This window comes from Phocoena phocoena, chromosome 10, assembly GCF_963924675.1.
Source record: "Phocoena phocoena chromosome 10, mPhoPho1.1, whole genome shotgun sequence".
Classification (NCBI taxonomy): domain Eukaryota; kingdom Metazoa; phylum Chordata; class Mammalia; order Artiodactyla; family Phocoenidae; genus Phocoena; species Phocoena phocoena.
Window position 1 is genome coordinate 100,127,270 of NC_089228.1, and position 27,358 is coordinate 100,154,627.

At 45.0% G+C, this 27,358-nt stretch overlaps 1 protein-coding gene and 1 non-coding gene across 4 annotated transcripts in view; both read right to left on the reverse strand.

The window, feature by feature from the left end:
* Positions 1-2,636: 2,636 nt before the first annotated feature.
* DSP (desmoplakin) overlaps positions 2,637-27,358 on the reverse strand; it is a 42,214-nt gene continuing 17,492 nt past the window's right edge. The window contains exons 5-24 of one of the 3 annotated variants that reach the window (XM_065884602.1): positions 27,036-27,164; positions 25,213-25,263; positions 24,154-24,315; positions 23,533-23,637; positions 21,567-21,662; positions 21,113-21,238; positions 20,419-20,571; positions 19,078-19,232; positions 18,146-18,272; positions 17,197-17,398; positions 16,717-16,943; positions 15,883-16,049; positions 15,059-15,197; positions 14,356-14,549; positions 13,128-13,290; positions 11,956-12,039; positions 11,291-11,398; positions 10,613-10,711; positions 9,358-9,855; positions 2,637-6,556 (exon numbers count right to left, since the gene is read on the reverse strand). In XM_065884602.1, coding sequence (XP_065740674.1) covers positions 3,332-6,556; positions 9,358-9,855; positions 10,613-10,711; positions 11,291-11,398; positions 11,956-12,039; positions 13,128-13,290; positions 14,356-14,549; positions 15,059-15,197; positions 15,883-16,049; positions 16,717-16,943; positions 17,197-17,398; positions 18,146-18,272; positions 19,078-19,232; positions 20,419-20,571; positions 21,113-21,238; positions 21,567-21,662; positions 23,533-23,637; positions 24,154-24,315; positions 25,213-25,263; positions 27,036-27,164 — 6,210 coding nt within the window. In that variant the 3' untranslated portion in view covers positions 2,637-3,331. Of the gene's footprint in view, positions 6,557-7,560; positions 9,856-10,612; positions 10,712-11,290; positions 11,399-11,955; positions 12,040-13,127; positions 13,291-14,355; positions 14,550-15,058; positions 15,198-15,882; positions 16,050-16,716; positions 16,944-17,196; positions 17,399-18,145; positions 18,273-19,077; positions 19,233-20,418; positions 20,572-21,112; positions 21,239-21,566; positions 21,663-23,532; positions 23,638-24,153; positions 24,316-25,212; positions 25,264-27,035; positions 27,165-27,358 lie in introns of all 3 variants that reach the window. The other 2 variants (XM_065884601.1, XM_065884600.1) reach the window with 2 other exon arrangements.
* LOC136130078 (U6 spliceosomal RNA) lies at positions 11,800-11,903 on the reverse strand. The gene has a single exon (XR_010656282.1). It is a non-coding gene; the product is annotated as a U6 spliceosomal RNA (small nuclear RNA).

Below are 27,358 nucleotides of genomic sequence, written 5' to 3' on the forward strand. Positions count from 1 at the left end.
TTAGCTGCCATTCTTACCACGCCGTCATTTTTTCTATTGTTTGTTTCACTATGGAATCACGGTTTGGTTTTTTAAAAATCATTATTAAAGGTTTTTAAATTCGTTATTACATACTCCATTACCATCATAATTCTTGTTTTATAAGCAGAAAATGTGTTTGCAGAAATTATAAAGTGAATACAAAATACTGATATTTTTGAGAAAATTGAATTGGATCAAATCAATAATAAAAATTTTTCCATGGTTCCATGGACTTCTTCTGAATAGTAAGATCACTGGTATTTGACATAGCCTAAATGATGCTGTCAACACAAAGTGAACAATGCAAGAGGCATTTACTAAAGACTATGAGTATTTGTTATATGGATTCAGCCCATTAATAATCAATGTCCATTTCCATCCTGTATCTTGGACTTTAATTTTTTTTTTAACCATCATAATTCTTGTTGATGCTCAAATGGTCCCAAGTTTGACCAGTGGAAACCACTATAACCACCTGTGTCTCTTTGACACATCCCTGTTAGTCCTCAAGTACTTCCCTGCTTTGATTAACCCAAGTTTACTCTGTACTTTTCCTACCCAAGACCTGGAACCAGCCCTTTTGGTTTCCCCAAATGGTTTTAACTACCAGAATCTAATCCCTCTTATGTTTTTTTTTTTTTTCAAGCCTGACGCCAAATCTTTGCTTTCCTTTGCACTTGCTTCCATCAGGCAGTATACAGTGGAGTATACTTTCGTGAACAACTATTCTCAAAGGCAAATCGCACAGTTCTCACACACACACACAAATAAAGGTGATAATATGGAAACAGGCCAGTAGCTACAAGTGGATGTGTGGCGAGAAGCAGTCTATTCATACTCTGCCCACAGCATCCTTACTTTTTGTTTGCCATTACATAGTTTGCCAAGCCTCCTGGAAAATGTGAGTCTATTTTTGGGTGTGAAGTGATGACTGTTGTTGAAAATTTACATATACAGTTCCTTTTTCTGTGGATGTACAGTATACGTGAACCAGATGAAAACTCAGCCCAGGTCAAGTATGCCCTCTCTCCAGGATCCAGCTCTCTCATTTCTCAATTAATGACAACTGTGGCAGCAGCTTGGAGGGGGTGTACCACATCAACCTGAAGAACTCCTTTCCGTTGATTCATGTTAATCTGTCCAATCACCATTTTCCTAAAGAGGTCTCCTGACCCCTGTTCTAGGTTAGGCCTCCATTCTGGGCTGAATTCTGTCCCCTCCAAAATTCAAAGTCCAAACCCCCAATGTGACTGTATTTGGAGAGGTAATTAAGGTTAAATGAGGTCTTAAGGGTGGGGCCCTCATGTGACAGAACTAGTGTCCTTCTAAGTTGAGGAAGAGATGCCAGAGCTCCTTCACTGCCTGTTAGCCCGGAAGAGAGCTCTCACCAGAAACCAACCCTGGTGGCATCTACCTTGACCTTGGACTTCTGACCTCCAGAACTATAAGAAAATCAGTGTTTGTTTAAGCCACCAGGTCCGTGCTATCTCGTCACAGCAGCCCGAGCTAATGCAGCCCCCCAGCTCTGGCGTAAGGATCCTCCTTCATTTCCTTCAACATAGCATTTCCCAGGCACTTTCCTTCCTTTTAAACTACAAGGGCTATTTTTGTACCAGGTACTTCTCCCATTAGATCCACAGCTTCTGGACCATGTGTGGCACACAGAACTCAATATTCAGTGAATGAAATTAATAACAAATCCTCCAAATTGGGAGGGGGCCAAGAGGAGGAAAAAGAGAGGCGAGGTAAGGAAGAAACGAGTGCTGTTTTCACCCTAAGTACCAAAAGCCCCCCCCCACCAATAAGTTAAGGATTATCTAGAGTATGATCGTTTTTGTTCTACACAATTAGCACTTCAGTTGTCTTCCTAGTTTCTACTGTACCATCAAATGTGTCTGATTGTATTAATATATGCTTCTGATATATGAAAGTTGTCCCACTCATTGTTTTACATGTGTCTTCTGTACCCATCCAGACTGTACGTGCCTTGAAGTCAGGGTCTTATAAACTCTACTGAATCCTCATTGCACCCAGCCCAATACTAGACATACCAGGCATTCAGTAAAGTACTATTAATTTAATAACAAATGTCCGAATTTCAAACGTTTTCTTTGATCCAAAGAATAGGCTTATAGTTCATTGTCCTTCAACAGAGAACCAAGAACTCTTCAGGAATCAGTTTCATAGATTCAAGGTCAATTCCCTTCTCTTTGGGGACAAAAATGCAACCATGTAGTTTAAGGCTACCCAAAATGGAATCTTAGCCACTTCATGTTTTTTAAAGGGTATGACAGTGACTTCTCCCCATGCTATTCACTGTCCAGAATAAGCCAGAAGTGGGTATTGACCTCTTGCCTGGCCTCCTTACACAGGCTTCTTTCAAGGACTCTACCCGGTATATAAATGTTGAAAAAACTACCTTCAGAAGACCAACTTCTAACAAGAACTCAGAACTAGAACAGTTTTTTTTTGTCTTTTTTTTTTTTTAGAACAGTTTTTTAACGGTCTTCCTTAGTAGATGTTTAGTAAACAGTTTCAGACACATTTTACAATAAAAAGCTTCTGCTAAATGCCCATGTGTGTAGGAACATATTATTAAATCAAAACGCAAAAACTTCAAACGTCTAAAACTTTATTGCCAGAATAGCAAACTTCATAAAGACACCTTTGAAAGTACATAGAAAACGACAAGCAAAATGAACAGAAAACTTTGACTAAAGGACAGCAAAGGTTGCTACTATCATACACATACAGTCAAATGAATACCAAACCAAACAGGTACACTTAAGAGTATATGGGTCGTGCAATCCAAGGAGACGCATTCCAAAATGCTTGGGTTTGAGGGGGATTCTTTTTGTGGGGGGGAGCGGGGGGATAGGGTAATTTTCTCCTCATACAGAAAATGGAAATATTTAGATGAGATGCAGACTGATGACTACAAGGTCAAATTCATTTTTATCTCCAAGAACAGAAATCTGGGTTATAGGCCATAAGAAGTTCAAGAAGCATCACTCAGAAATCTAAAGACAGAAGAGAAGAAACAAACTCTAGATTCAATTTGTGTTTTCCTTACAACTGATTACTACTTCCTATACGCTACATCCAGTGTATGACATTGGTTCAGGTAAGCTAAGAAGATAAAAAGCCAGAACAGCCTTTACCATTTGATTCCCCCCGTGGCTACGTTTTCTTAAGCCTAGAAAGTTCTATCACTATCCTACAAGCACAAGGTTTTCTTTCTCTATTATTTAGTAAAGTGAAAATTCATATAAATGAAAGCCAAGGTCTAGCAACCATTTCCAACCGACTACTAGTGCCCAACAGAGCTGTTGCTAATGGAGTAGGAGTAGGTGTGGGAAGAATTCCCCGTTGCATCGAAGCTTCCTCTCCGGGACCCACTGCGGGAACCGGACCGGGAGCCAGAGCGGGAGCCGGAGCGGGAGCCTGGGGCAGAAGACATGTTATAAGGGCTGGGCAGGCCCTTGGAGGAGACCGAGGCGGCCTCCAGAAGGTGCAGGCCGGTGATGTCTTCCACCATGGAGCGATTCATGGCATCCTTATAGGATATTTTCAACTTGGTTTTGGGGCAGGTCAGGATCTTGCCGTAGTTGCTGGGGTCTTGCAGCCTCTGCGCTGCCCGGCCGTCGATGTACCCCTTTCTGATGGCTTCTTCCATGCTTATCCTCCCTTGCACCTCGGGGTCAACCAGGCCCCCCGTGAGGTACTGGAACTCCAGGAAGCGCTGGCCGGCCTCATAGGGGAGCCACTTTTCTTTCACTGCCTCTGCTGCCGACATCTTCTTCTTTCCCTTCACTCCTTCAAAGCCGAGGAAGGCTTTCTGAGCAGGTTTCAGCCTGGTGGCCATATCCTGGTCGATCAGGCCCTGGGAGACGGCATCCTGGAGGAGCAGCTTCTGCCCAGTGGTTGGGTGGATGATGCCGCCCGTGCAGACCTGAGCCTCCAGAAGCCTCTGCCCAGTGATGCTGTCAACAATGCCCCGCTCTATCCCTTCCGTAATGGAGATCTTCTCCAGGTTTTCCGTGTCGAAGATGGCTGCAATGGGGCTTGATTCTTCCAGGGGTTCGGACAGAGACCTGCTCTTTATGGTTAAATTCCTGACGCTGGATACGGTGGAAATCTTGCTTAAGGACTCATGTCGTGAGCTGCTGAAGACATCATCGCTGACGCCACTCCCGGGGCCACTGCTGTTGCCGACACCATTCTTCAAGGAGATCATATCAGCAAACTGAGTGAGGCTGAGGCTGCCGGACTTGTACTGGTCAAAGAACTTCCTGTCGATGAGGCCCCTGTCAATCGCATCTTGAACATCATACTGACTGCCCGTCTTCCTGTCTACCAGGAGCACCCGGGTGGAGCCGTCTGATCCAGTGATGGTTATTTCTTCCCACTCGCACTCCTGCTCACACAGTTCTTTGAAGGTTTCGTAATCTATGAGGCCCTTCTTGTAGGCCTCCTGGACAGACATCTCCTTGTTGGTTTCCGGGTCAACTATGACCACTCTGCGCTTCCTGAGGGTATTCTTTTGGGATGTCTGCACCTGTTTCTTCTTTTCTTTCAGGGGCAGAAGACACAGCCCCGTTTCCTCATCCTTAATGCACCTTTCTTTCAGTTGCAGATACGTAAGGTTTTCTTCAGTGTTTGGGTCAAAGAATCCTTTTGTATCATCACTTGGATCCGAGAGAATCTCATTGAGCTCCTGATTGAAGTAGCCCCTCTTGTACGCTATGTCAACGGGCAGGCGGTGGCTTTCCTTCGGGTCGATGATCCCACCGGTTGCAATCTGTGCTTCCAACAAGCGAATGCCATGGCCCTTTTCGATGAGTTCCTTGTTCATGGCTTGGAACAAGGAGATGGTGTTTCCTGTTTCAGGGTCGTTGTAGCCGGTGACAGCTCGTTCCGCAGACAGGAGCTTCTCCTTGAACTCGATGCCCACCAGACCTCTTTTGTAGGCTTCCTCCACCGGTAACCTCAAGTTGCTAACAGGATCCACGATGAAGCCAGTAGCTGCTTGCGCTTCCAGGAGCTCCAGGGCAGTACCAGGTCGGACCAAGCCAATTTTCATGGCCTCGTAAATGCCAAGCTTCTGTTTTGTGGTCTCACTGTAGATGCCTGCGATGCAGCTTGAACCCTGAAGGAAATCCTTAATTCTCTCACCAACCTCATCATAAGAAATCTGACCTGATTCCAGTTCATTGACAGTGGACGGTCTCAATATACCGGAATCAACCAGCTCAGAGATGGGCACGGGTTGTCTGATTCCCTGGAAGGACATACTTCTCTTCTGTACTGACAGCAGCAGCAGACCGGTGTGTGGTTCGATTCTGCACCTTTCCCTCAGCTGCATGTAACTGACCTTCTTTTTGGTGACCGGATCCATGAAGTTCTTCTGACTATCTCGGGGATCGTTCAGGGACCGATACAGATCTCTGTCAATCAGCCCACGAGCCAAGGCGATATCTTTCGGCAAAAAGACGCTGTTCACGGGGTCCACCACACCCCCTGAGGCAATCTGGGCTTCCAGCAGACGCATTCCGATTTCCCGATCGATCAAATTTTTCTTGATGGCTTCGGACACAGATACCGTCTTGCCTGAAAATGGGTCATCAAACCCAGTGACGGCTTTCTCTGCTGTGTATATCTGCTGGCGGTCATCGAAGTCGATGAGGTCCCGAGCTATGGCGCTGTCAACAGTCAGCTTCTCGTTCCTGTGGGGATCAATTATACCACCAGTGGCTGCCTGGGCCTCCAGAAGCATGACTGTGGATTCTGGGGTGATCAATTTCTTTCTCTTGGCCTCTACCAAAGAGTATTTCTCCTTAGGGGAAGTGGAAACTCCAGCGATAGCGCCTGCTGCCCGAAGGAAAGGCTGGATCTCAGAAGCAACTTCTTCCACTGACTTTTTCCCCTTCAGCAGTCTGTCCAGGGTCGTTTTGTCAATCAGCTGGCACTCGTGCAGCTGCAGTGCCGTCACCTTCTTCCTCAGTCCGTCAAACACCAGCTTCGAGGAGTCAACGGACCACTCGTACTCAGTCTGGGTCTCGCGGTGGGACCCATACGGGCGCTGCTTGAGTTTGTCGATTTCCCTCTGAAGCCGGGAGCGCTCTGTCTCCAGCTGGGACTGGGTCTCCCTGCTGGAATCCTCCAGCTTCCGCTGGCACCTCTCCTCGATCCTCTTGATCTCCGCCTGGAGTCTTTCAATCTCACTCCTAAGGCTAATCTTCTCTCTCTCGCTCTTTTCTCTTTCGGACTCTATCTTCCTAACAGTCTCCTCTTTGCGGGAACACTGCGTTTTCCACTGGTTCAGGTCGTTCTGGATCTGCTGTTTCTCACACTCCAGGAGCTGTTTCACCCTGCTTTCTGCCTCGAGGGTCGCTTTGGCGTGATTCAGCTCATCCTCCAGCCTCTGCAGCCTGGCCTTGTCTTGCTCCAGAACTTTGATTTTCACCAGGAGGCTCTCTCTCTCCTGCACCACCTGAGAGCACTGATTCTTTGATTCCTGAATCCTATTAGATGCCTAGAACGCAAAAAAAAAAAAGAAAGAAATGGGGAAAAATAATGATGTGATCATATCACAAGACCACTATCATTTAACTTCTTTTCCTAAATTTTTTTAAAACGTGTATTTACTTATCGGCCCTTTTCTTTTCCTTGAGCATACTGTTAATTTTGTTATCTTACAAGTTCCTGAAAAAAATTCTGTAGATACATGTTGCCACTTTGATAAATGGCTTCTGTACTTTCTATATTTTTCCACAGAAGGAAATAGGAGCAGCTGTAGACCTGGCTTACCCTTAATAGTAATTATGGTTTGAACAGATATGGGGAGTTTTATTCCAGGTTATCCCACCTGCTGTACCTACATTTCACCTGTTATAGCTATACTCACACGTTTAATAAAGCAATACAAATCTACAGACATACGCACACCCCTCACCCAGCCACACACAAATATTGTCTACAGAAGTCAAACGTATTAGAAGTTAAAGAGGTTGAGTGTTTTCATTAGGGGTTAAAAGAAGAAAAGTCAAACAAAAAGAAACATGTTAGGGCCACGATGAAAAGAGCAGAGAATAACGCACGCAGAAAAATCACATGAGCAAGCAAGAAAGCGATTTTAAAACTGCACAGAAAACCCATTTAATGTGGCTTTTATTTAGGAAAACTTCAATTACAAACGTTATGTCACAGCTCACAAAGAGCCACCTTCTAGAAAACAGAGTGGAACACTGAGAGGAAGTGAGCTCAGATGTTACACCCCAGCCAAAGTTGGAAGAGCAGAGCCAAGTGCGGGTTACACAGGGACGGGCGCCCGTTGTGGGAGTAGAAGAGAAGGGCAAATGGCACTGAAATTACCCTGAAGCAGCGTCTGGATTAGGACAGACGGCAGCACAGCATCAAAAAGAAAAGCGAAACGCATGCAAGCATCCAGCCCAGCAGCAAGAGCGCAGCCCAGGTGGGAGGACCGTGGAGGGAATTAGTTGAGAGGAAGTGAAGCGGCCATCAAATATTTGTGAATACCTCTAATGCCTGCTTTTGGAATTTCTCAATTTCCTGTCTCAAATTTTCCCTCTCCCTCTGTAAATTATTAATCAGGCCCTGCAGCTCCAGGGTCCGGGCGTTGCTGATCTGCAGCTGGCTCTGGAGCTCCGAGATGGTGGCGTTTTTGTCGTGCTCAGCCCCGCTGCGGCCCTGCTGGAGGTCATCGTACTCCAGCCGGAGGTTCCGCAGTTCCCCCTCAAGCAGCAGGTGCTCCTTGGTGAGGTTCTCGGTCAGCGACTGCAGCCTCTCGATTTCAAGCCTGCTCTCGTTCAGGCTCCTGCTCTTGTCCTCAACGGCCTTCTGCAAATGCTCGCTCCGCACCTGCGCCTGCCTGGCGTTCTCCCGCTCCTGCAGCAGCTGCTGCTGCAGGGCCTCGACCTGGGAGGCCAGCCTGCGCAGCTCGTCCTGGGTCCTCTGCTTCTCCCGCAGGTGGCCGTCCAGAGCGTCCCGCTGCTGCCGCAGCTCGTCCTCGCTCCTCTGTTTGACGATGGACGCCTGCTCCAGCTGCTGGGTCAGGCTGGTGACCTGGATCGCCTGCTCCTTCAGGGACCCCCGCAGGGTCTCCAGCTCCTCCTCTAGCTTCTTCCTCCTGCAGGAGTCCTCGGAGGCCGCCCGCCTCAGCCACACCAGCTCCTCCTCTGCCTTCTGCTTCTGCAGCTGCAGCTCCTTCAGGGAGCTCTGGCAGCGGGCGACGTCCTGGTCCCTGACGGCCCTCTCCTGGGACACCCGCTCGTAGTCCATCCTCAGGCATATCAGCTCCTGTTCCTGCACCTTCAGTTTGCTGACCGTCTCCGTGGCACTGCTGTAGGCCTTCTGCAGCTCACACTGTGCCCTCTGCCACTTGGCCTTCTCATCCTCCAGACACTTCCGCTGCTTTGCTTCCGTCTCTGTCAGCTGCTTTAGCCTCTCTATCTCCTTGTTTTTATCCTGGATTGTCTTGGCGGCATCATCCAGAGACTGCCGGTACCGTGTGCTCTCTTCCATCCGCACCTGCGTGACCTGCTTCAGCTCCACCTCCAGCTGCTGTTTCCGCTGCGACATTTCCGAGCCCGCGGCCTTTTGCTGCTGGACGTTCTCTTCGACCCTCCTGAGGTTCTCCGTGGTCTGGGCTAGAGCGTTCTTCAGCTTTGTTACTTCTTCCGAGAGGCTCCGGTTTTCCCTGGTGAGGTTGTCTATCTGGGTTCGGTAGCCGCTGGTGTCCTCCTCCTTCTTCAGGGTGAGCTGGTGGATGGTCGTCTTGGTGATGTTGATCTCCGTCTCGAACTGGTTCTTTAAGCTAATGATTTCCTCATCGTAATTGTTCCTTACCTTAGCCAGTTCATTCTCATATTCCCGACGGCGCTTGGCCTCCTCCTGAAACTCAGCTTTGAGTCTTTCGATCTCCTTGTTTTTGTCCTGGATGGTCTTGGCAGCCTCCTCCAGGGACTGCTTGTGCCTGGCGCTGTCCTCGGAGCGCTGCTGGATGACCTGCTTCAGCTCCATCTCCAGATGCTGCTTCTTCTGCAGCATCTCGGAGCCACAGGCCTTCTGCTGCAGGGCATCCTCTTCTGCCCGCCTCCGCTGCTCCGTGGTCTGCAGGATGCTGTCGGTGAGCCGGACAATCTCATCCTTCAGATCTCGATTCTCCTTCATGCATCTATCGAGCTTGTTTTGGAAGTTTTGGGAATCATCCTCTTTTTGCATGGCTATCTCCTTGATGGTAGTCTTTGTGATGTTAATCTCTGTTTCATACTTGTTCCTTAAATTACTCATCTCCTCATTATAGCGGTTTCTTACCTTTGCCAGCTCATTTTCATATTCTCGCTTCCGGGTACCCTCCTCCTGCAGAAGAACCCTCAACCTCTCTATCTCGAACTCCTTCTCCTTGATGGCTTTCTCAGACTCTATTTTCTGCCAGCCAAGGCTCTCCTTCTCGCTCTGCCTCGCTTTCTGCAGCTGGTCATAGTCGTTCTTCTGTTGATCAAACCTGTCTTCCATGGTTTTCCTGGTTCGCTTTTCATGCTCAATCTCGTAAGTCAGCCGGGTGATCTTCTCATTGAGCTCTTTGATTTGGCTGTAGCACTTGTCTAGATTTTGTTTGGCTGACTTGCCATCCATCTCAGCCTGTCTCTTCAGCTCCTCCAGGCTCACGAGCTTTGCTTTGAACTGGGAACACTCCGCCTGGTATTTCTGCAGGTTCTGATCCAGGAATTTGTTCTTACTGCAGCTTTCAGAGTTGGCGTCTCGGGCCAGCCTGAGCTCCTCTTCCAAAACTTCGATCTTGGTATTTCTCAGCTGTGGAAGGGAAATCAGAAAGCGTGTTGAAAGAAAGATGCCTCACATCATAAGAAAGAAGCGGTACTTCCTCCCCCCAAGACCAACGTGCTTTCTCACTTCCTGTTACACACCTGCACACACACAGACAAGCACGCACACACGAGCACACATGTAGACACTGATACAAGGCAAGAGCTACTAGACAAAAAATTCAAGACATCTGTATTCTTGTCATAATTCTTCCGTCAACTGCTTACGCGATCTTAGTAAGGGATCTACCCTCTCTGAGTTTCAGCTTCCTCATCTGTGAATGAGGGAATTTCTTCCAAGACCAAAAGCTTATCATCTCCTAAATTATGTTTCCTTTATTTCCAGGTATCAAGTAAGTTTCCGTATAAACTCAATTCGAATATTAGAAATGAGGAGTAAATTAAACAACCATTCGACATGGAAAATTCAAATCCAGCTAGCCCTGGATGTTCTTCTTGATTTAACACAAAGAGAGAAAGAAAGCAAATTCCTTGACCAAACATTAAATGAAATTACTGGGGGTTATGGCAAGGTAAAATAGCTATACTACCTGAGTGCATTCCGAGCAGTGTACTGGAGAATAGGACTGACACCTGATTTATGAATAAACTATATCATACTAACTGTTTAGAGGAAATACAGTTTTGCCAATGAGTATGTCCAAATTCATGTTATAACGAGGCAGTAATAATTAAGTTCCATTCTATTTTCTTTTTTGATCCTCCAAGGAAATAAAGTAAATTACCTTCAGATCTTCCAAACTCTTCAGCATCTCACTTAAGAATCTGTAATAGTCTCCAGACCTTGTGAGAAGTTCTATGTACCGAACATGCATATTTGCAGCCTTGGAGAAAAGAAATGCAAGGAAAAATCAAAGGTCCTGCATTCAAAAGAAGTCCTACGCAAGCTGACCAACTCTGTTTTCTAAAACAATCCAGTAGTGAAATTATATTTTAAAGAGTGAATTCCCTTCTTTCACCTGTGCTAATTCCAAAACCCAATAAAAGAATAAAGTACAATAAAACAAAGGGCCCAAAACCTTACACTTCATCCTCATCACTCCAGGGTGTTCCCCCTAAACCATCTGATGGGTGATGTTCTCTGACACCTTTGAGAAGAAGCTGTCTTTTAGAAATCGACTGGATATTTTCCACTCTTTAAATGTCCCCCTCACTAAACCCAGAATTTAAGCCCAGTTTCTGCAAAGATTCTAATGTATGAGCAATAGACCCAGACTTCTCACTGATCATTCCCTAAAATGCATTATGCTGATGACTTACACTAGAGAGAGGATAACCTATTAAACCTTTTTGAATGGACACCCTATGGCAAGAGATGAATTCAGGGAGGGTAGGAAAGACAGGGAAAAGAGAAGATGCAGAGGGAGGGGCGAGCTCTAAGAGATGGGTAATGACGTATCTACCTCTTGCAGAATCATCCCAGAAGGAGACTGAACGATGGTTCTCTTGATAGGTACGCTCAGTAGAGTTTCCAGTCCTGAGGTGTATGACGCCAGCTGCAGTTCATAATCCTGCAGAATAATGTTTCAGAAAAACATACTTAATTGACTTAAAAGGAGTCACTGATGGCTACAGTTCCCAAGCTTTAAATCACCAAGCTGTACTTCTAACGTCCAACCCCAAAGGCCATCACGTGCTGCTAGTGTCCAAGCAACATGTGACATTATTAAACCAAGCAGCACCACTTTATATGCAAAATGGAGATCTCTGCACACACCACCAGTCTAAAGGATGAAGACCGGCCCATTCCCGTAGATATTGCCAACATATAATCAATTCAAGCTAATGGATAACAGCATTTACAGTTTGTTCACGAGAGATTATATAAAAACCATAACCGTTGTCCTCAAGAAGTCCGTAATCTTTAAAGTGAATCAGAAAATAATGTAGCTAATAACATTCTTTTATTAAAAAAAGTATGGAACACTTCATGAATTTGCATGTCATCCCTGCACAAGGGCAGGCTAATAATCTCTGTATCGTTCGTTTTAATATATGTGCTGCCGAAGCAAACACGGTTAATAATATTCTTGATGAAACACCAACATTCTTTGTGAAACGTACATACCTTAATTGAATTTGCACAAAGTTCGGCAAGTTTTTGTACTTCTTCTGATTTGTCTCGTTTGCCACTTATATCACTGTGCAAGTTCTATACAGAAAAGGAAATATTTACAAATGTTAAAATGTAGACATATTTAAAATAAATGTTTTTTTCATTCTTTAACCACTGTTACTTGTTTTTTTTCCCCCGCAGTTTATGACTACATGTTCAGACCCCATAGTCTCACAGTTAAACCTTAGGAGATGAGCATGTTTTCTATTCAGAAAATAGAAGAAAGATCTTCAAGTTCTTATGATCTAAGAGGTTACTATCTGGCTGGCACTCTCTTCTGGTCCTATCACCTCAATTTATAAAGATACTTTACTATGACGGTCGTTACATTATTTCCATGTTCACAACTGCATTTCTTTGTAAATTTCTCAATTGCTTTTCTTCTGGACACTATTTAAGCATTCATAAAATGGACTAGTAATAGTAATTATTTATCATTTCATGAAAAGATACATGCATCCCCATGTTCACAGTGGCAGTATTTACAATAGCCAAGAAATGGAAACAACCTAAATGTCCATTGACAGATGAATGGATAAAGAAGATGTGGTATACAGACACAGCTGGAATACTACTCAGCCATAAAAAAGAGTGAAATAATGCCATTCGCAGCAACATAGATGGACCTAGAGATTATCATACTAGGGGCAGTAAGTCAGAAAGACACAGACAAATACCATATAATATCACTTATCTGTGGAATCTAAAATATGACACAAACGAACTTATTTATGAAGCAGAAACAGACTCACAGACAGCAAGAACAGACTTGTGGTAGCCAAGGGTGGCAGGGGGAAAGGATGGACTGGGGGTTTGGGGTTAGCAGACGGAAACTATTATACACAGAATGGACACACAACAAGGTCCTAGTGTGTAGCACAGGGAACTATATTCAATATCCTGTGATAAACCATAATGGAAAAGAATATGAGAAAGAATGTATATATATGTATAACTGAATCACTGTGCTGTACACCTGAAACTAACACAACACTGTAAATCAACTATACTTCAATAAAGTTTTTAAAAAATTTATCATTTTACACCTAAGTACTGCTACGAAAACCAGAGGAAAACACAGGTTACACCCAGTGGCATCTGTGCAATGACAAGTCGCCTTATACCTTCTGCTCATTCAAAAATTGCACGACCATGCTGCAATCTCCAAACTTCATGGACTCTAAGTTATCCTGGCAGCGTTTGGCATCACAGAGCCATTTGCAGAAAGTCTGATAGTTATCACGGTAATTCCTCAGTTGCTTGATTTGTTTCTCCAGGTCCCATAATCTGGGGCAAACAGAGATAATAAAATTATTAAATCTCGCTATTGCTCTGCAAAAGTATTTAACGCAGAGTTACCCCATGACCCGGCAATTCCACCTGGTACATACTCAAGAGAACTGAAAACATACATCCACACAAAAAATCATACATGAATGTTTGTAGCGACACTTTTCACGATAGCCAAAAACTGGGAGCAGCCCAAATGTCCATCAGTTGACGAAAGAATAAACACAATGTGGTCTAGCCACACGATGGAATATTATACAGTCATGAAAAGAAGTGAAGTACTGACACGTACTACACCATGGATAAACCTGGAAAACATTACGTTAAGTGAAAAAAAATTCACAAAGGACCACATATTGTATCTTTCTATTCATAGGAAATGTCCGGAATAATTCACAAATCTATAGAGACAGCAAGTAGAGTGGTGGTGGTTTGGGGCTGGACGGTTGGGAGGAAATGGGGAGGGACTGCCAGTGGATATGGGGTTTTTTTTTCAGGGTGATGAAGATGTTCTAAACTTAGACTGTGGTGATGGTTACACATTCTGAATATACTAAAAACCAGTGACTTGGACACTTTTGGTGGGTGGGTTATACGGCATGTGAATTATATATCAATAGAGATGTTTTTAAGAAGCACCGCTTGTAAAATAAACGATAAGCAAGATTCAGGAGATGTTTTTGAACCCTCATTTGCAGTAAGGCATTTCTTTTGTGTAAGATTTAATTTTCACAAACTTTTGGAAAATGCTCCATCAAAGGAGCTACTCCTTCCAACGGTCATAATAGGAGTTTACAGGGCACAAAAGAACTTGATCAATGGCTTCCATTATTTCCCTAAGAACCTGAAGGGCCTCTGACACAGGTTGGTCCAAGCTCGGCTACTGGATGTACTCTCTTCCTGTTGTCAACAAAGGTGCCCACAGCCAGTGCGTGAAGAGAGCTCCCAGGATGCTGAACTTATACACGAAACAAAACCACTGTTTTTTACAGTGATGACTTCAAGCGACATTATCTTGGGAACAACCAAATGGGAAGAAAGTATGGAAGGAGGTTGGCACACCTGTAGTCTATCTGTTTATCGATTCTTTGCCAGCGATCTGTCAGCTGCGTGACTTTTTCACTGAACTTGCCCAGGTCCAGGTCGTACATTGGATACTGCTGTGAAGTCTGGGAGTAGATCTGCTGGGCTTTCTGCAATTCTGTCTTCATGGTGGCCAACAAGGACTTCTTCAAGTTCAAGTCGTTTTTAATTTTCTGTCACAGGAGGAAAAAAAAGTACAAATTAACCGCATTCCCGCTTGATGCTACACCGCAAGGAAAACATACCTACTGATTGCATATCCTATATTTGTGCCAGTGACCTAGCTCCTTGTGCCAACTCGGTTAAAAAAAAAAAAAAGGATTCGATGTGTAAATTAGTTTGAGAAATGCTACGTATCACACTCCATTCCGTTCCTGAAAAATTGTAAAATCTATTAACCTATTAAAGGTCCTGAGAAGTACTACAGTACCAGCTTAACTGTGGCTAACTCGCGTTCCCCAGACTAATCTCACCACAAACGGACTTTCTCACGTAGGTCCTGCCAACACGCTCTGGACAACAGTGCTCAAGAGATAACGGCTGATGTCAACCACGTGTGGCCAACGAAATCCAGTAACCTCCAAACCCATGAAGACTTAGTGAGGCTCTACCACCGGGGACTGAGTAGTCCTGTATTCTTTCCCATAAGCCGGGCCGCTCTCTGTTCAACCCTTCTCCTTACCTTCAGTCCGCAGCGGTAAGCTTCCACTTTATCCAGATCTAGGCAAACAGTCTCCTCTTCAGTAAGCTTGGCTTCGTAAACCTTCAGCATGTCTTCCGTCTGGAGGATGGCCTGCAGGAGCGCTCTCACCACGCACAAGCTGTCGAGTGCCAAAGAGGCAAAAATAAAATTGCCGGCGATATAATTAGACTTGGAAACTCTCTCGGGCTCTCGCCACTCTTCGTAAAAGGGAACAATATGAAAGCAGATAAAAATTTACTCTGCTTATTTTATAAGTTACGGAGCAGTACATTTTTTCCCTCTTTTTTTTTTTTCTTTCTTTTTTTTTTTTTTTTGCGCTACGTGGGCCTCTCACCATTGTGGCCCCTCCCGCTGCGGAGCACAGGCTCCGGATGCGCAGGCCCAGCGGCCACGGCTCACGGGCCCAGCCGCTCCGCGGCACGTGGGATCCTCCCTGACCGGGACACGAACCCGCGCCCCCTGCATCGGCAGGCGGACTCTCAACCACTGCGCCACCAGGGAAGCCCTCATTTTTTCCCTCTTTCATGACTCAGAACACCATCTTGCATCAATGGAAGAATTCTAAGTTCTGGTCTTTAGAGGACGCCTTGGCTGGAAGAGACAGTGGAGTTCAGAACAATGGGATTGGCACCCTAGGCTGGAGGACCCTCTCTCAAAAGCACAGAAGAATGTGAGTGAGGCTCCAATGAAAAGAGAACCCATAAGGCAAGAGCTCCAGCAACCACCACATAACGCAAATGAAGTCTCAGAAAACGAAGCTTGAGAAAAGCCAAATATCTGAGGTCAGTGTCAGTCGCGCTTACCTATTTAAGTAGCCGTCTGTGACGCCATTGATATTTTCCAGTTTCTGAAACAATCCGAATACCTCATTCTGCAAATAGCAATATTTTTCCGAACCTCTGAAGTTAGCCATCATGTCCTTCAGCTGGTTGAGAACTTGAGCAATTGCTTGAGAATCATTCTGTAAGCCCTGTCCGAAAAGAAGGGAAGCACTTCTGATTTAGCTGTATGCTTCTCACCGTCATTCATGTCCTCAAAAGGCCCACGAAATGTGAACGACTCAAGTGAGAGCTGACCTTTCATGTCCTTCATCAGGGAGGCCTTACCAGCACTGGGTAAATGTGACCCTCTTCCTTAGAATATATACCTCGTAGATTCCAGCGCAGTGCCCGGGCCTGGCTGAGCGGAAGAGATCGCTGAGCTTGATACTGAAACACCTGGGCTGCAGTCCCAGCTCGGCCGATGCCTTGCAGCTCTTACCCCACCCACTACTGTCTGCAAGTAAGATCATTCTACCTGTCTAGCCCACATCATAGGTTGTTTCAGGCAGAAGCCAAATTAATGTTTGTGAAAACTTTCGAAATCTACAAAGCACTGCATTGCAGAAAAGGAAAAACATTGCCTCCGGACTGAGTGGCCCACAAACTAACAGCGAAGGTGGTTTAATCCCCAGCCTGGTATCTTTCCACAGATTCGGCAGCATGGGAAAGAACAAAGGAACTTGTGCCAGAAGCCTCTTCTCTTGAAAATGAAGGTTTCTTGCCTATAAATATTTAAACCAGGAGGTCTTTTTTTTACTACTTCACAGTTAAATATAAATATACCTAGAATCAAGCAAAACATTAATGGATACCTACCTTTAGCTCGCTTATTTTCACTGTGATGTGGTGCAAAGACCCTTGATCTGCCAGAAGGATGTTTTTAAGGGTCATTTTGCTCTCACAGAGCTCCATCTGCCTGCGAATCTTCTGGAGCTCCATCAGCAAGCACGTTTCCTGCTTGTCATTTTCTCTGTTGGTTTCAGTTACTTTATTATGGTTGACAGCTTGGCAGGAACCAAGATGAGTGATTTCAGTTGTGGTTACTGTAAAAATGTTAGGACCACAAAAATCAGAGACTTCTTGGCTAGAAGGGCGCAAGGCCTCAAGAAAACATCCACGCTGCATGAAAGTGTCGCTACCTCCTTTGATTTGGTTCTGAAAACCTAGCATCTCAATGACTTTTGATATACGATCTTTCAAAGGAGTGATTCTGCAACTAGTTTTTGGCAAACTACGTACTTTCTTTTGAAAATGGCACGTATGGTGGCTACAAAGAAGGACTGGCTCTAAACCAACCTGTCTGTTGCTGCGGGTAGCCGGGGAGCTGTATGACCAGGGTCTGGTAGTGTTTCTGGGCATCCGTGAACTGGGTCTGTATTTTCCTCTTGTCATCATCTCCAAACATCTCTGAGCCTTGGCTGTCTCTGATAAAGTCTTGGTAGCGTAACTCAAGGTCAGATATTGTCTTCATGTAATCTTCCTGCCGCATCGTTTTCAGCTGGAAATAAACCAGGCGGGGAGTGTTTCTTGGCCCCAGAGCGTGGCCAAGAAAGCTTCCTGGGAAATGCGCTACGACCCTAGTGGCGCTTGAGGCAATGCCCCTCAAAGACCCATTAAGGCAGAAAAGGTCTTTGATGATTTAGAGCTTGCGCCTAAGAACCAAAGCAGTGGGTTGTCAATTTCCTTCTTCCTATGGAATTTTCTTCCTCAAAGGAGATAGGACTCAGAAGCCCCAAATGTCAAGCAGATCACAGCAAAGCTGCTTTGACTGAAAAGAGTTAAAGGGGTAAAGGGAAGCCCCCAACTTACCCATTCCCTGCCCCTCTCCTCCCTGCTGTCCCTGTCATCCCAAAGGACTCCCTCACCTAGATTCTTGGGCCACTACCTGAAAACCACTGATCTAGGGTAACTAATGCTTCCAAGAATTCAACCCCACCTTTTACTTCTGTGCTATCCAGTCAATACCTATGCCCTCACTTTCCATTACATCTAAGGAGAGTGGGACCCTGAGTACCACAGGACCTCATGCCTTTCCCACGGGGACTTCTGGCTTGTCCGGTAACTTTAATTAGTACTTCTGTTTGTCTCTTAACCGGCCGGGTGTGAATCCCTCCCATCCTGTGTTGGACGGACTAGAACCTCTAAGGGAGGCACCAGCTGCACAGCTAGGTTTGCCTGGTAGAAACCGCACGTCAGGGAGCAGCTGGGGGGCCCCTCCAGGCAGCGCGTGGTCCTGAGGACGTACCTTGGCGATGGTCATGGTCTTGATCTTCTCGATGTCGATCATGCAGTAGTGCCAGGACACCAGGCTCTTCATGTTGATGTAGAGCTGGTTCCACAGGGCCAGGATGGCTTCGTAGTACTGCTCGATCCTAGGAGGTGCAGAGGGAAAAAGCACGCTAGCCCGGCTCTCCAAGTTCATCCCAAACGGGAAACCTGGCCACGCTCCCCCAATGGCACAGAAAACTCAAAGGAGAACTAACGGAGCAATGGGTGAATGGAGCATTTGCAAAACATTCAATATTTCAATGGATTTAGACTAATACCCCAAAGTACATTCTCCATGACCGACATGGGTTTCGATACACTGGAATCATTTCGGTCAAAACAGGCAGTACAATTTGTGGTTGTTGGGTTGTTTGTCAACAACTTTTTAATGAACAGAGGTCTGGCGCCGTGCAGGCAACAGTGAGAAATGGGTCTCGGGTCACAGAATGCCCTGCTGGAGCTTGGACACGGGCTCACTGGGCTACTCTCACCCCACCCTGAGCGGGCTGAAGACTTCCATCATAAAAGGTTTGGAAAGATGTGCCCTAGACAATCTGTCAAACGAATGCGCCACCTACTGATGGCCAAATACTGATGCGAAGTGCATTTTCTATTTGTGGCTACAGGCCAAACTACTGATGGTCTAAAAGGCAGAAGAATTTCAAAACAACGTCTTCAAAGTGCATGGCCAGAATGAGCTCCTCTACTGTCAGATATTCTTTCTCATCTTCCCAAGATAACCACAGTATCTGCAACAGAAAACCTCAAGACAAGGCAAAGGGACCTTCACCGGGTCCCCCTCTGGGGGGAGGTGACAGCAGTTAAGAAGCGGTACGTCTCGTATCAGCGTCTGCCCTATTTCTCCCCACCTGCCTTCATGTCACGGCCAGAAGGAAGTTCAAGACGTACTTGCTTGAGAGGTCCACGGCCAGAGTGTTGGGTGGAGGGATGATGAGGCCCACGGAGGGCACAAGCATGTCCACGCCCCCCGGGCCAGTCACGTGCCACTTGCTCCGTTCGTTATTGTCCTTCAGGATACACTCGTCCCCTTTGTGGACGATTTTCTGCAAGGCAAGCAGCACCGTGTTTTGGCTTTATCCACGAGCCCACGTTTTCATCTTTTTGCTCAAGAACAGAAGCAGCAGCAGTGATGATGTGCTGTTTCAGCTCTGCTCTTAGTATTTTTTGCCTCCATTGAAGCTGATCTTGACACAACCCAACATGACTGATGCTTTAAATAAGACAGGTGAGCCTACAAGGTGTGTCCGAAGGGAATTAGGTAGAGTGACTTTCCAGGGGACAGCCAGGGGAGTCCCCCGGTGAAGTGAGCCATCCTTCTGTAAAGCAAAAACTCACCCCCTGGCTTTTCTATTTTTGTGAGTTTGTGTTTTATATCGTAGATTTCAGTGCATGGGAGTCACTTGTCTCATTCATTTGCTCTTAAAATTGTTAAATAAAAACAAAAAAATTTTGGTATCAGGTCCCCAGAAAAATAACTTCCTAAATTAACTCCAGCATCTAAATAGCTTCTTTTCTAAATTAACTCTATATAGCTTCTTAAAATGGGTATTTAAAGTATGCCAACTATCTTAAATACTAAAATGTAACAAGTTTGATATGGAGGTATCTCAATCTCCCTTTAGATTTCTTACTTCTCTCCACCCAAGTTCTAAAACCATTTCTGCATGGTAGAGTAAACTCTATTGTCTTATAATGTCCATCTCACCAACTCATCACATTTTTTATTTCTTAAGTCCTCCATAATTTTTATAAGAAAATAGAGCTGTGGGAATTACATAGATAATGACTAAAACCAAGTCGTCTTCCTATATAAATGTTTGTATTTACCACTGAGCCTACAGAACTGATGTGGCTCATTTAATGCATAAAATCCGCAATGACATTCCCTTTACATGCAGCATAATGGCCACGTTTCTCGATTTTTTTTTTTTCAGAAATTTAAAGAGGGATCACAGATGCTAATTGCATATTGGAAGAAAAGAAGGCTTCAGCCTTAAAACAGAATTAGAATAGTTCAAAAATAACTATTGTCCTACTTATTTGCAGCTATCGTGCAACTCCGAGCAAAAGCCACTGCATTTTTTTCAACAGCTTTTGCCACTTTGTCTACAAAAGAAAGACATTTACTAGGGTGCTCACTGAAACCTAAATTAAATTCTGCCCTGGACAAAAATCCATCCGTAAAGAAAGGGAAAACTCTGGCAGCATTCTGACTAGCCGAGTACACACCTGGTCCTGTTTGTAGTCACAGAGAGCCCTGACGATAATGGGTTTATTGCTTCTGTAGTCCGGGTTCCGAGGTTTCAGCTGTACAATCCTCTTGGACTTGTTTACCAAGTTCTGCACCTGGCGCTTGTTTTCAAGGATTTTCTCCCATTCTTTCTGCAATTGCAAATAAAATCATACTCGAACATAGATACTCTCTGAAAGTGAGATAAGACCTTCAAATGGCATTACTATAGCTGTCATGACATTACAAATTAGATACTGCTGTAGCCGCTTGAGCTGTAACAAACCACCCATTCATCTGTCTGCAGGGGCCACAGGTACCTTTCATAAGAAGCCACTACAGAGGCAACAGAGCCATGAATTAGGTGGGCGGGAAAGAACATCACTTTGCAGAAAGGCTATGCTGACAACATGTGAAGTATGCTTTTCCGAAGGGATTTTCATGTTAAGTCATCAGTGCTCTCTCCGGTTTTGTTCTGAGCACCTGTAACTACTGAAGCAGAAGTAACGTGCCACAGCAGCTGATCGTGCAAAGACATGTATTTTGAGAAATGCCACTGAAAATGAAGGCAACGCTTGCTTGAGCTTTGGGCACTCGTTGCTCTATAGAGCAATACAGATGCAGATAATCTGAATTGAGTCGGTGGGCGCATTTGTTTTATTCCCGGGTAAGGGCCTGGGTCTGAGACAGTACCTCTAGCACCTTGATCTGCTCCAGCAGACGCGGCAGGGGCATGGTCTTGTCACACAGGTACTTCTTCCTGACGGAGTCTTGGAGGCCCTTCAGGTAGGCTTCCGTCGACTGGGCCTCTTCAAAAAACTGTTAAGGATGCGGGTGACCCCGTGTCAATTAAAAGCAACTCAATACGCAGCATCACCTACTATTTCAACCTCAAGGATTATCTTCCCTACGAGTGTATCTGATAGGTGGTTAAAGGAAAGAATTTGAGCAGAAAGTATATTAACTTATCTGAGAGCAAGAGGCTACTTGAATGATTGGTGACCAATCTGTGCTCCTCTAAACTAAAAACCAATAAATAGTTTTCACGCCAGAGTGCGAAGGTTGTTTTCAGTGCTTTTTCAAACACATTCGGAAGAGAAGCTGTGAAGACCCAAAAGACAGTTAAATGATTACTAGGTATAAAAACCTGAAAGTAAGCAGCATTTTCTTTGAGATGAACATCAATGCATTTGGTGATCTGAAGAATCCAGCTCCACTGTGTCTGGAGAGTATCCATATATGCCTGAAACAAGAAAACAGCAGCTGTCTCTCCACCGTTCAGCCACAGAGAGGCATCCATTATTTCATAGATAGGAGAACCTGAATGAAAACCATGAAGCATTTTTTATCTAATTCCAAATCAAGCAAACTTTTTTCTAAAAATTGAAACCAGAATTTCCCAACAGGGCACTCTTGGTATGGTAGAAATTAAATTTTAAAACCAATTTTGGGAATTCCCTGGTGGTCCAGTGGTTAGGACTCAGCACTTTCACTGCCGTGGCCCCGGGTTCAATCCCTGGTCGGGGAACCAAGATCCTGCTAGCTGGGTGGCCAAAAAACCAGAAAAAACCCAAAAGAACAACTTTAACAAATGGATATAATTAGGAGTATTAGTCAAAATCTTCATCCAAATGGCATGGCTACTGACCAATCAAAACAGACCAGTTAGAACAGGGATAGCACTGGGGCATCAAGCCCTGTTCCTGTACCTCTGCTAGATCATGCGGAGGTCCAAGGTGAAACAGGGCAGGACACAATGGTCCTTGCCTCCCATGTCCTCAACCTGCCTTCTGTCTGTGAAAAAACTTTAGCCAAAGAGTAAGTTTAATCAGAGAAGTGAGAAAATGCAGAAACAAAGGAAAACAGTCCAACAAGACTAAATAACAATAGTTTATCCATTAAACTCAGTCCAGGACCTTTAGTTCCTCCTCAAGGGCTATAGATAATATTCTGAACGATATCCTGCGAGCTGTCTAATAGATACTGAAACCCACACCAGTTGGAAGAAGTGAACTACATGATGACCAGACTGTAGCCATGACATAAGCTGCCACAGTTCTAAGAACCGGCCTCAAAGAAATGGGGACAAACCGATCCTGGAACTAAAGACTAACTGCACTCAAAACAATCAAGATGACGCTGATCAGACCACGGCATGACAAATTTTAAGATGACTGTCAGAGCTGACTGTGCTGTTTCGACAGGTAGCCCCCTACCCGCATCGATAAAAGCTCTTGGCCCCTGATTGTTAAGTGGGGGGAGGTGGCCTTTGGACAGGTTCCCGGCATCCAAAATAAAGGACACTTTCCTTTTCCACCAACCTTGCCTCTTTCTTAGCTTTTTTTTTTTTTTTTTTTTTTTGCGGTACGCGGGCCTCTCACTGTTGTGGCCTCTCCCATTGCGGAGCACAGGCTCCGGACGCGCAGGCTCAGCGGCCATGGCTCACGGGCCCAGCCGCTCCGCGGCATGTGGGATCTTCCCGGACCGGGGCACGAACCCGTGTCCCCTGCATCGGCAGGCGGACCCCCAACCACTGCACCACCACGGAAGACCTTTTGTTAGCTTTTGAGCAGCAAACAGCTGGACCGCCCCTACTTTCAGTTACAAAGGTACCTGCCATGAAGAGGGCCTGTGGGGGACGAAGGCGGTGATGCTTACCAACTGATACGGAAATATCTGGATTTTTTTAAACAATCAAAATGGTTATACCAGTGCTACCAGCTAATGTCAGCCTTGAGCACAGCCCAGAGATGGCAGTCTAGGGCAGAGGTCAGCAAACTACAGCCCAAGGGCCACATCCGGGCCACCACCTGCATTTATAAATAAAGTTTCACTGGTGCACGGCCACAACCGTTCATCTACATGTTGCTATGGTTGCTTTCACACTACAATGGCAGAGTTAATTTCAACAGAGACCAAATGGCCTGCCAGTCTAAAATATTTATTATTTGGTCCTTTCCAGAAAAAGCTTGCCAACCCCCGGTCTAGGGTATTGATAAAATCAACTTGTCACGGCTTTATGCTGGGTCAGAACCACTCATCTGTATAGTCTTATTTTTTGAAAAGGGTCCCCTATTTTCCTCCGATAAGAATATAAATCTCACGAAGCCCACCTCAATTTTGTCTGAAGCTGGATGCTGACTGAGGACAAGTTGGTCACTTTCTTGTTTAAGCTTATTGAGCTCTTTTTCCTTAACTTCCAGCTGACTCATGCGTATCTGCGAATAAAAGAAAAACAAGTCCGGTAGAACAAGTCACCGGCAGCCTTCCATCCCTCCCGCCATTGTTAAAGGAAGTCAAACACAAAACTGCATTTTGGAAATGAACACTGTCAAAGAACTGCATTATGTGTTCCTCCAGAATCTTAGCATTTTTAAGACCAGAAAGGATGTCTGAGATCGTCCAGTTAGCAGCTGAGGCCGGACTGGTGACACGGCTTGTCTGAATTCACCCAGGTGAAGGGACAGAGCTACAACACACGGCGAGATTTTCTAATTCTCGGTTCTAAGCCACCACACCCTGCGGTACACACACTCGAGGATGTCTGACCGAATCAATCTCACCCCGTCTGCTGCCTTCTGAGATGCTAAACCCTGCACTGCCTCTCTTAGGTCACGGAAGAGCCTTCAGAAAGGAATGGTTTTTCACGACCACCCCACTGAGGCTGCATCACAGGTGGCCGATTAAACGATCACAAGTGCTTTCATCAGCACCGCACGACTCCCGGGGCTTACAGAGAAGGCCTCCTGCTTCTGAGCGATGTCGGTGTTCCTGTCGCTCCAGTCGTACAGCAGTTCCTCCTCTTCACAATCATTGATCCACATGATCTCTCGGGACGTGGCCTGAATGATGTTCTGCAGCTGTCGCAGGTGGTCCATCCTCTCAAAGGATATTTTCTGCACAGGAAGGTCAAAGCGGCGTTAGGACAACAATATGCAAATGAATGATGCTCCCTGCAGATTTCACAGATAAACCCTCGGTGATCCCTTTTACCAACAAAAATCCCAAGAATCGGTCAAATGTTCATCTTTTGCATTCACTGATCAGCTGGTAGGTGAAAAGGACCCACCCAAACTTAGGATGAGTAAGGGGTCAATTTTAGATTCAAAGAAATAGCCTAATCCAGAAGGGTCTTGATTCAGACACTGGTGTTCGGCTTCAATAATTAGTTTTAGATTATATAGAGAAAATAGATTATTAAAAAAGATAAATCAAGCTTTTTCTGCCCTCTCCCACATCCCTAAAATTCAAGGTGCCATCACCTTGGAAAATAGTTGTGTCACCACTAGCCATGTTATTTAAATAGCATCACTGCCAACAAGGAAGTACTGGAAAAGTGAAGACAGGGTGACATAAATAGGCAGAAGAATGGAAATACCTCTTCTTATGAGTCAAGTAATTGATTCAGTTTGTCATAAAATGGTGATGACGGTCTGATAAACCTCTCTCTAAGGAAAACAAGTCTTACTTTTGCTTATACTTCCTAAAAAGGCTACAGTTCACAAGTGGAAAAGCTTTATGGCTTTAACTGCAAGTATTTAACAAGTGCTAATTATGTGACACTTAAACTTGCAAAAACTAAGTACTGTCTTCAGAAAAAAATTCTTTTCAAATTTCCTTCTAAAGGGAACACAGCAGTAGAAATAAAATCAGCATCTATAAGCCCCTTGGTATACTTCCAGGCACTTCCTGGGTCCTTAGGGATAACGCCAAGCAGGTGCTTTATCCCCAGGTCCACATTTATACAACCGAATTGTACTGAACACAGAGCCTTCAGAAATAAGTCGTCTTACCAGCAGGTTTTCATACTCCTCCTCCAACTGGTAGATTGCAGATTTTTCACGCTAGAAGAAGACCAACAGTGAGTAATTATTTAATTCCCCTTGAGGGTTTATATAGAAAGAACAGCCCTTCTAAATCTCCTTCTGTGAAATACATATACTAACTTCAGATTCCCTGGTGGAAAGAAGAATTTGCTCTATGAAATCTTTCACCCACAGGGACCTTTCTCAGTTGATCTGGAGGCAAACCTCACTGGCCTGGTGGTGGCATCTCTAAAAGGAAAGGGCTCATCACTGTCGCTTAAAGAATCACTGTTAAACAAACTTTTATAAGTTTGAAAGTATCATTTAGGACTCCTCAGATCTTAGAGAAAAGAGGGAGAGATCTGATCAGATAATCAGGTAGACAAAAGTAGGCAAAAAAAAAGGTGGAAAAAGTGGGGATGAGGATCTCCGGGCCACGTACAAAAGTCAGTGATTTACTTTTTTTTTTTTTTTTTTTTTTTGCGATACGTGGGCCCCTCACTGCTGCGGCCTCTCCCGTTGCGGAGCACAGGCTCCGGACGCGCAGGCTCAGCGGCCATGGCTCACGGGCCCAGCCGCTCTGTAGCAATGTGGGATCCTCCCAGACCGGGGCACGAACCCGCGTCCCCTGCATCGGCAGACGGACTCTCAACCACTGCGCCACGAGGGAAGCCCCAAAAGTCAGTGATTTAAATGGCACAAATGAACTTATCAACGAAACTGAAACAGACCCACAGACATAGAGAACAGATTTGTGGTTGCCAAGAGGGAGAGGGGTGGGAGAGGGCTGGAGGGGGAGTTTGGGATTAGCAGACACAAACTAGTACATACAGCATGGATAAACAAGGTCCTACTATAGAGCACAGGGAACTATATTCAACATCTTGTGATAAACCGTAATGGAAAAGAATATGGAAAAGAATGTATATATATGTGTGTAACTGAGTCACTTTGCTGTACAGCAGAAATTAACCCAACATTGTAAATCAACTATACTTCAATTTTTAAAAAGTCAGTGATTTAAAGTGTAGAGATCGGGTGGCCAGGTACTTAAAATCAGATGAATATTTTAGGCTGTAATCTTGGACCCAGCTTCAAGTCAGTCCTTTCAGCAAAGGAAAAATGTCAGGATGAGACACGATTTCCTTATTAGAAATACAGTTTAATTACCACATAGGAAAGGCTTCACCAAGGACTGCACCAAGGATTCACCAAAATAAAACTAGAGGATTGTCACATTTTCTCTATTTGAAGAGATGGTCTGCTTTGTGCAGAAAAGAACTACCACCCCTTAAAACATGCATTTACCAGTGGCATAAATGAGTGTGTGTGTGTGTGTGTGTGTGTGTGTTTAGTCCTGGAGGGTTAGCACGATCCCTAGTCGGTCTTTCTGATTCCACATCCCCATTTATGAAATGGGATTTTTAAAAATTTCTAGGGAAGGATAAATTAGCAGCTTGGGATTAACAGATACACATTACTAGATATAAAATAGATAACCAACAAGGACCTACTGTATAGCACAGGGAACTATGCTGAATATTTTGTAACCTATAAGGGAAAAGAATCTGAAAAAGAACAGATATCTATGTATGTATAACCGAATCATTTTGCTGTACACCTGAAACTAAGACAACACTGTAAATCAACTATACTTCTAAAAAAAAAATGCCAAGATTAAAAAAAATGTTCCAGTCTGTTGAGGAAGAAATCCCAGACTCATGTTTCAGCCCAAACTGCCTGGGATCAACTAACTACAGCATCCTTCAGTACACTCCTGGAAGACTCTACAAGGAAATGTTCCGAAGTACCAGGTCGGCTTTAATCTTGTCCAGCTGCCAGCGGTAGTCCCCGATGGCATTGTGGATGGTCCTGTGGCTGCTGATGTGCTGTTCCACCGAGGCCAGGTCCACGCCCCAGGTTATCATGTCCATCTCCGCCTGCCAAGGGAGAGAGAGCGGGCCCTTCAATGTCTGACCCCCCTCACCTACAGCATCATCAGGGGTCGGGTACATACTCAGGGACATACAGAGCTTCCACTGAGATACAACTGAAGCTGTAAACAGTCAATATTTTTGAAATGAAAAATAAATTGTAAAGGCTTGGAATTCCCAAAAAGCTAGTGAGGGCTGCC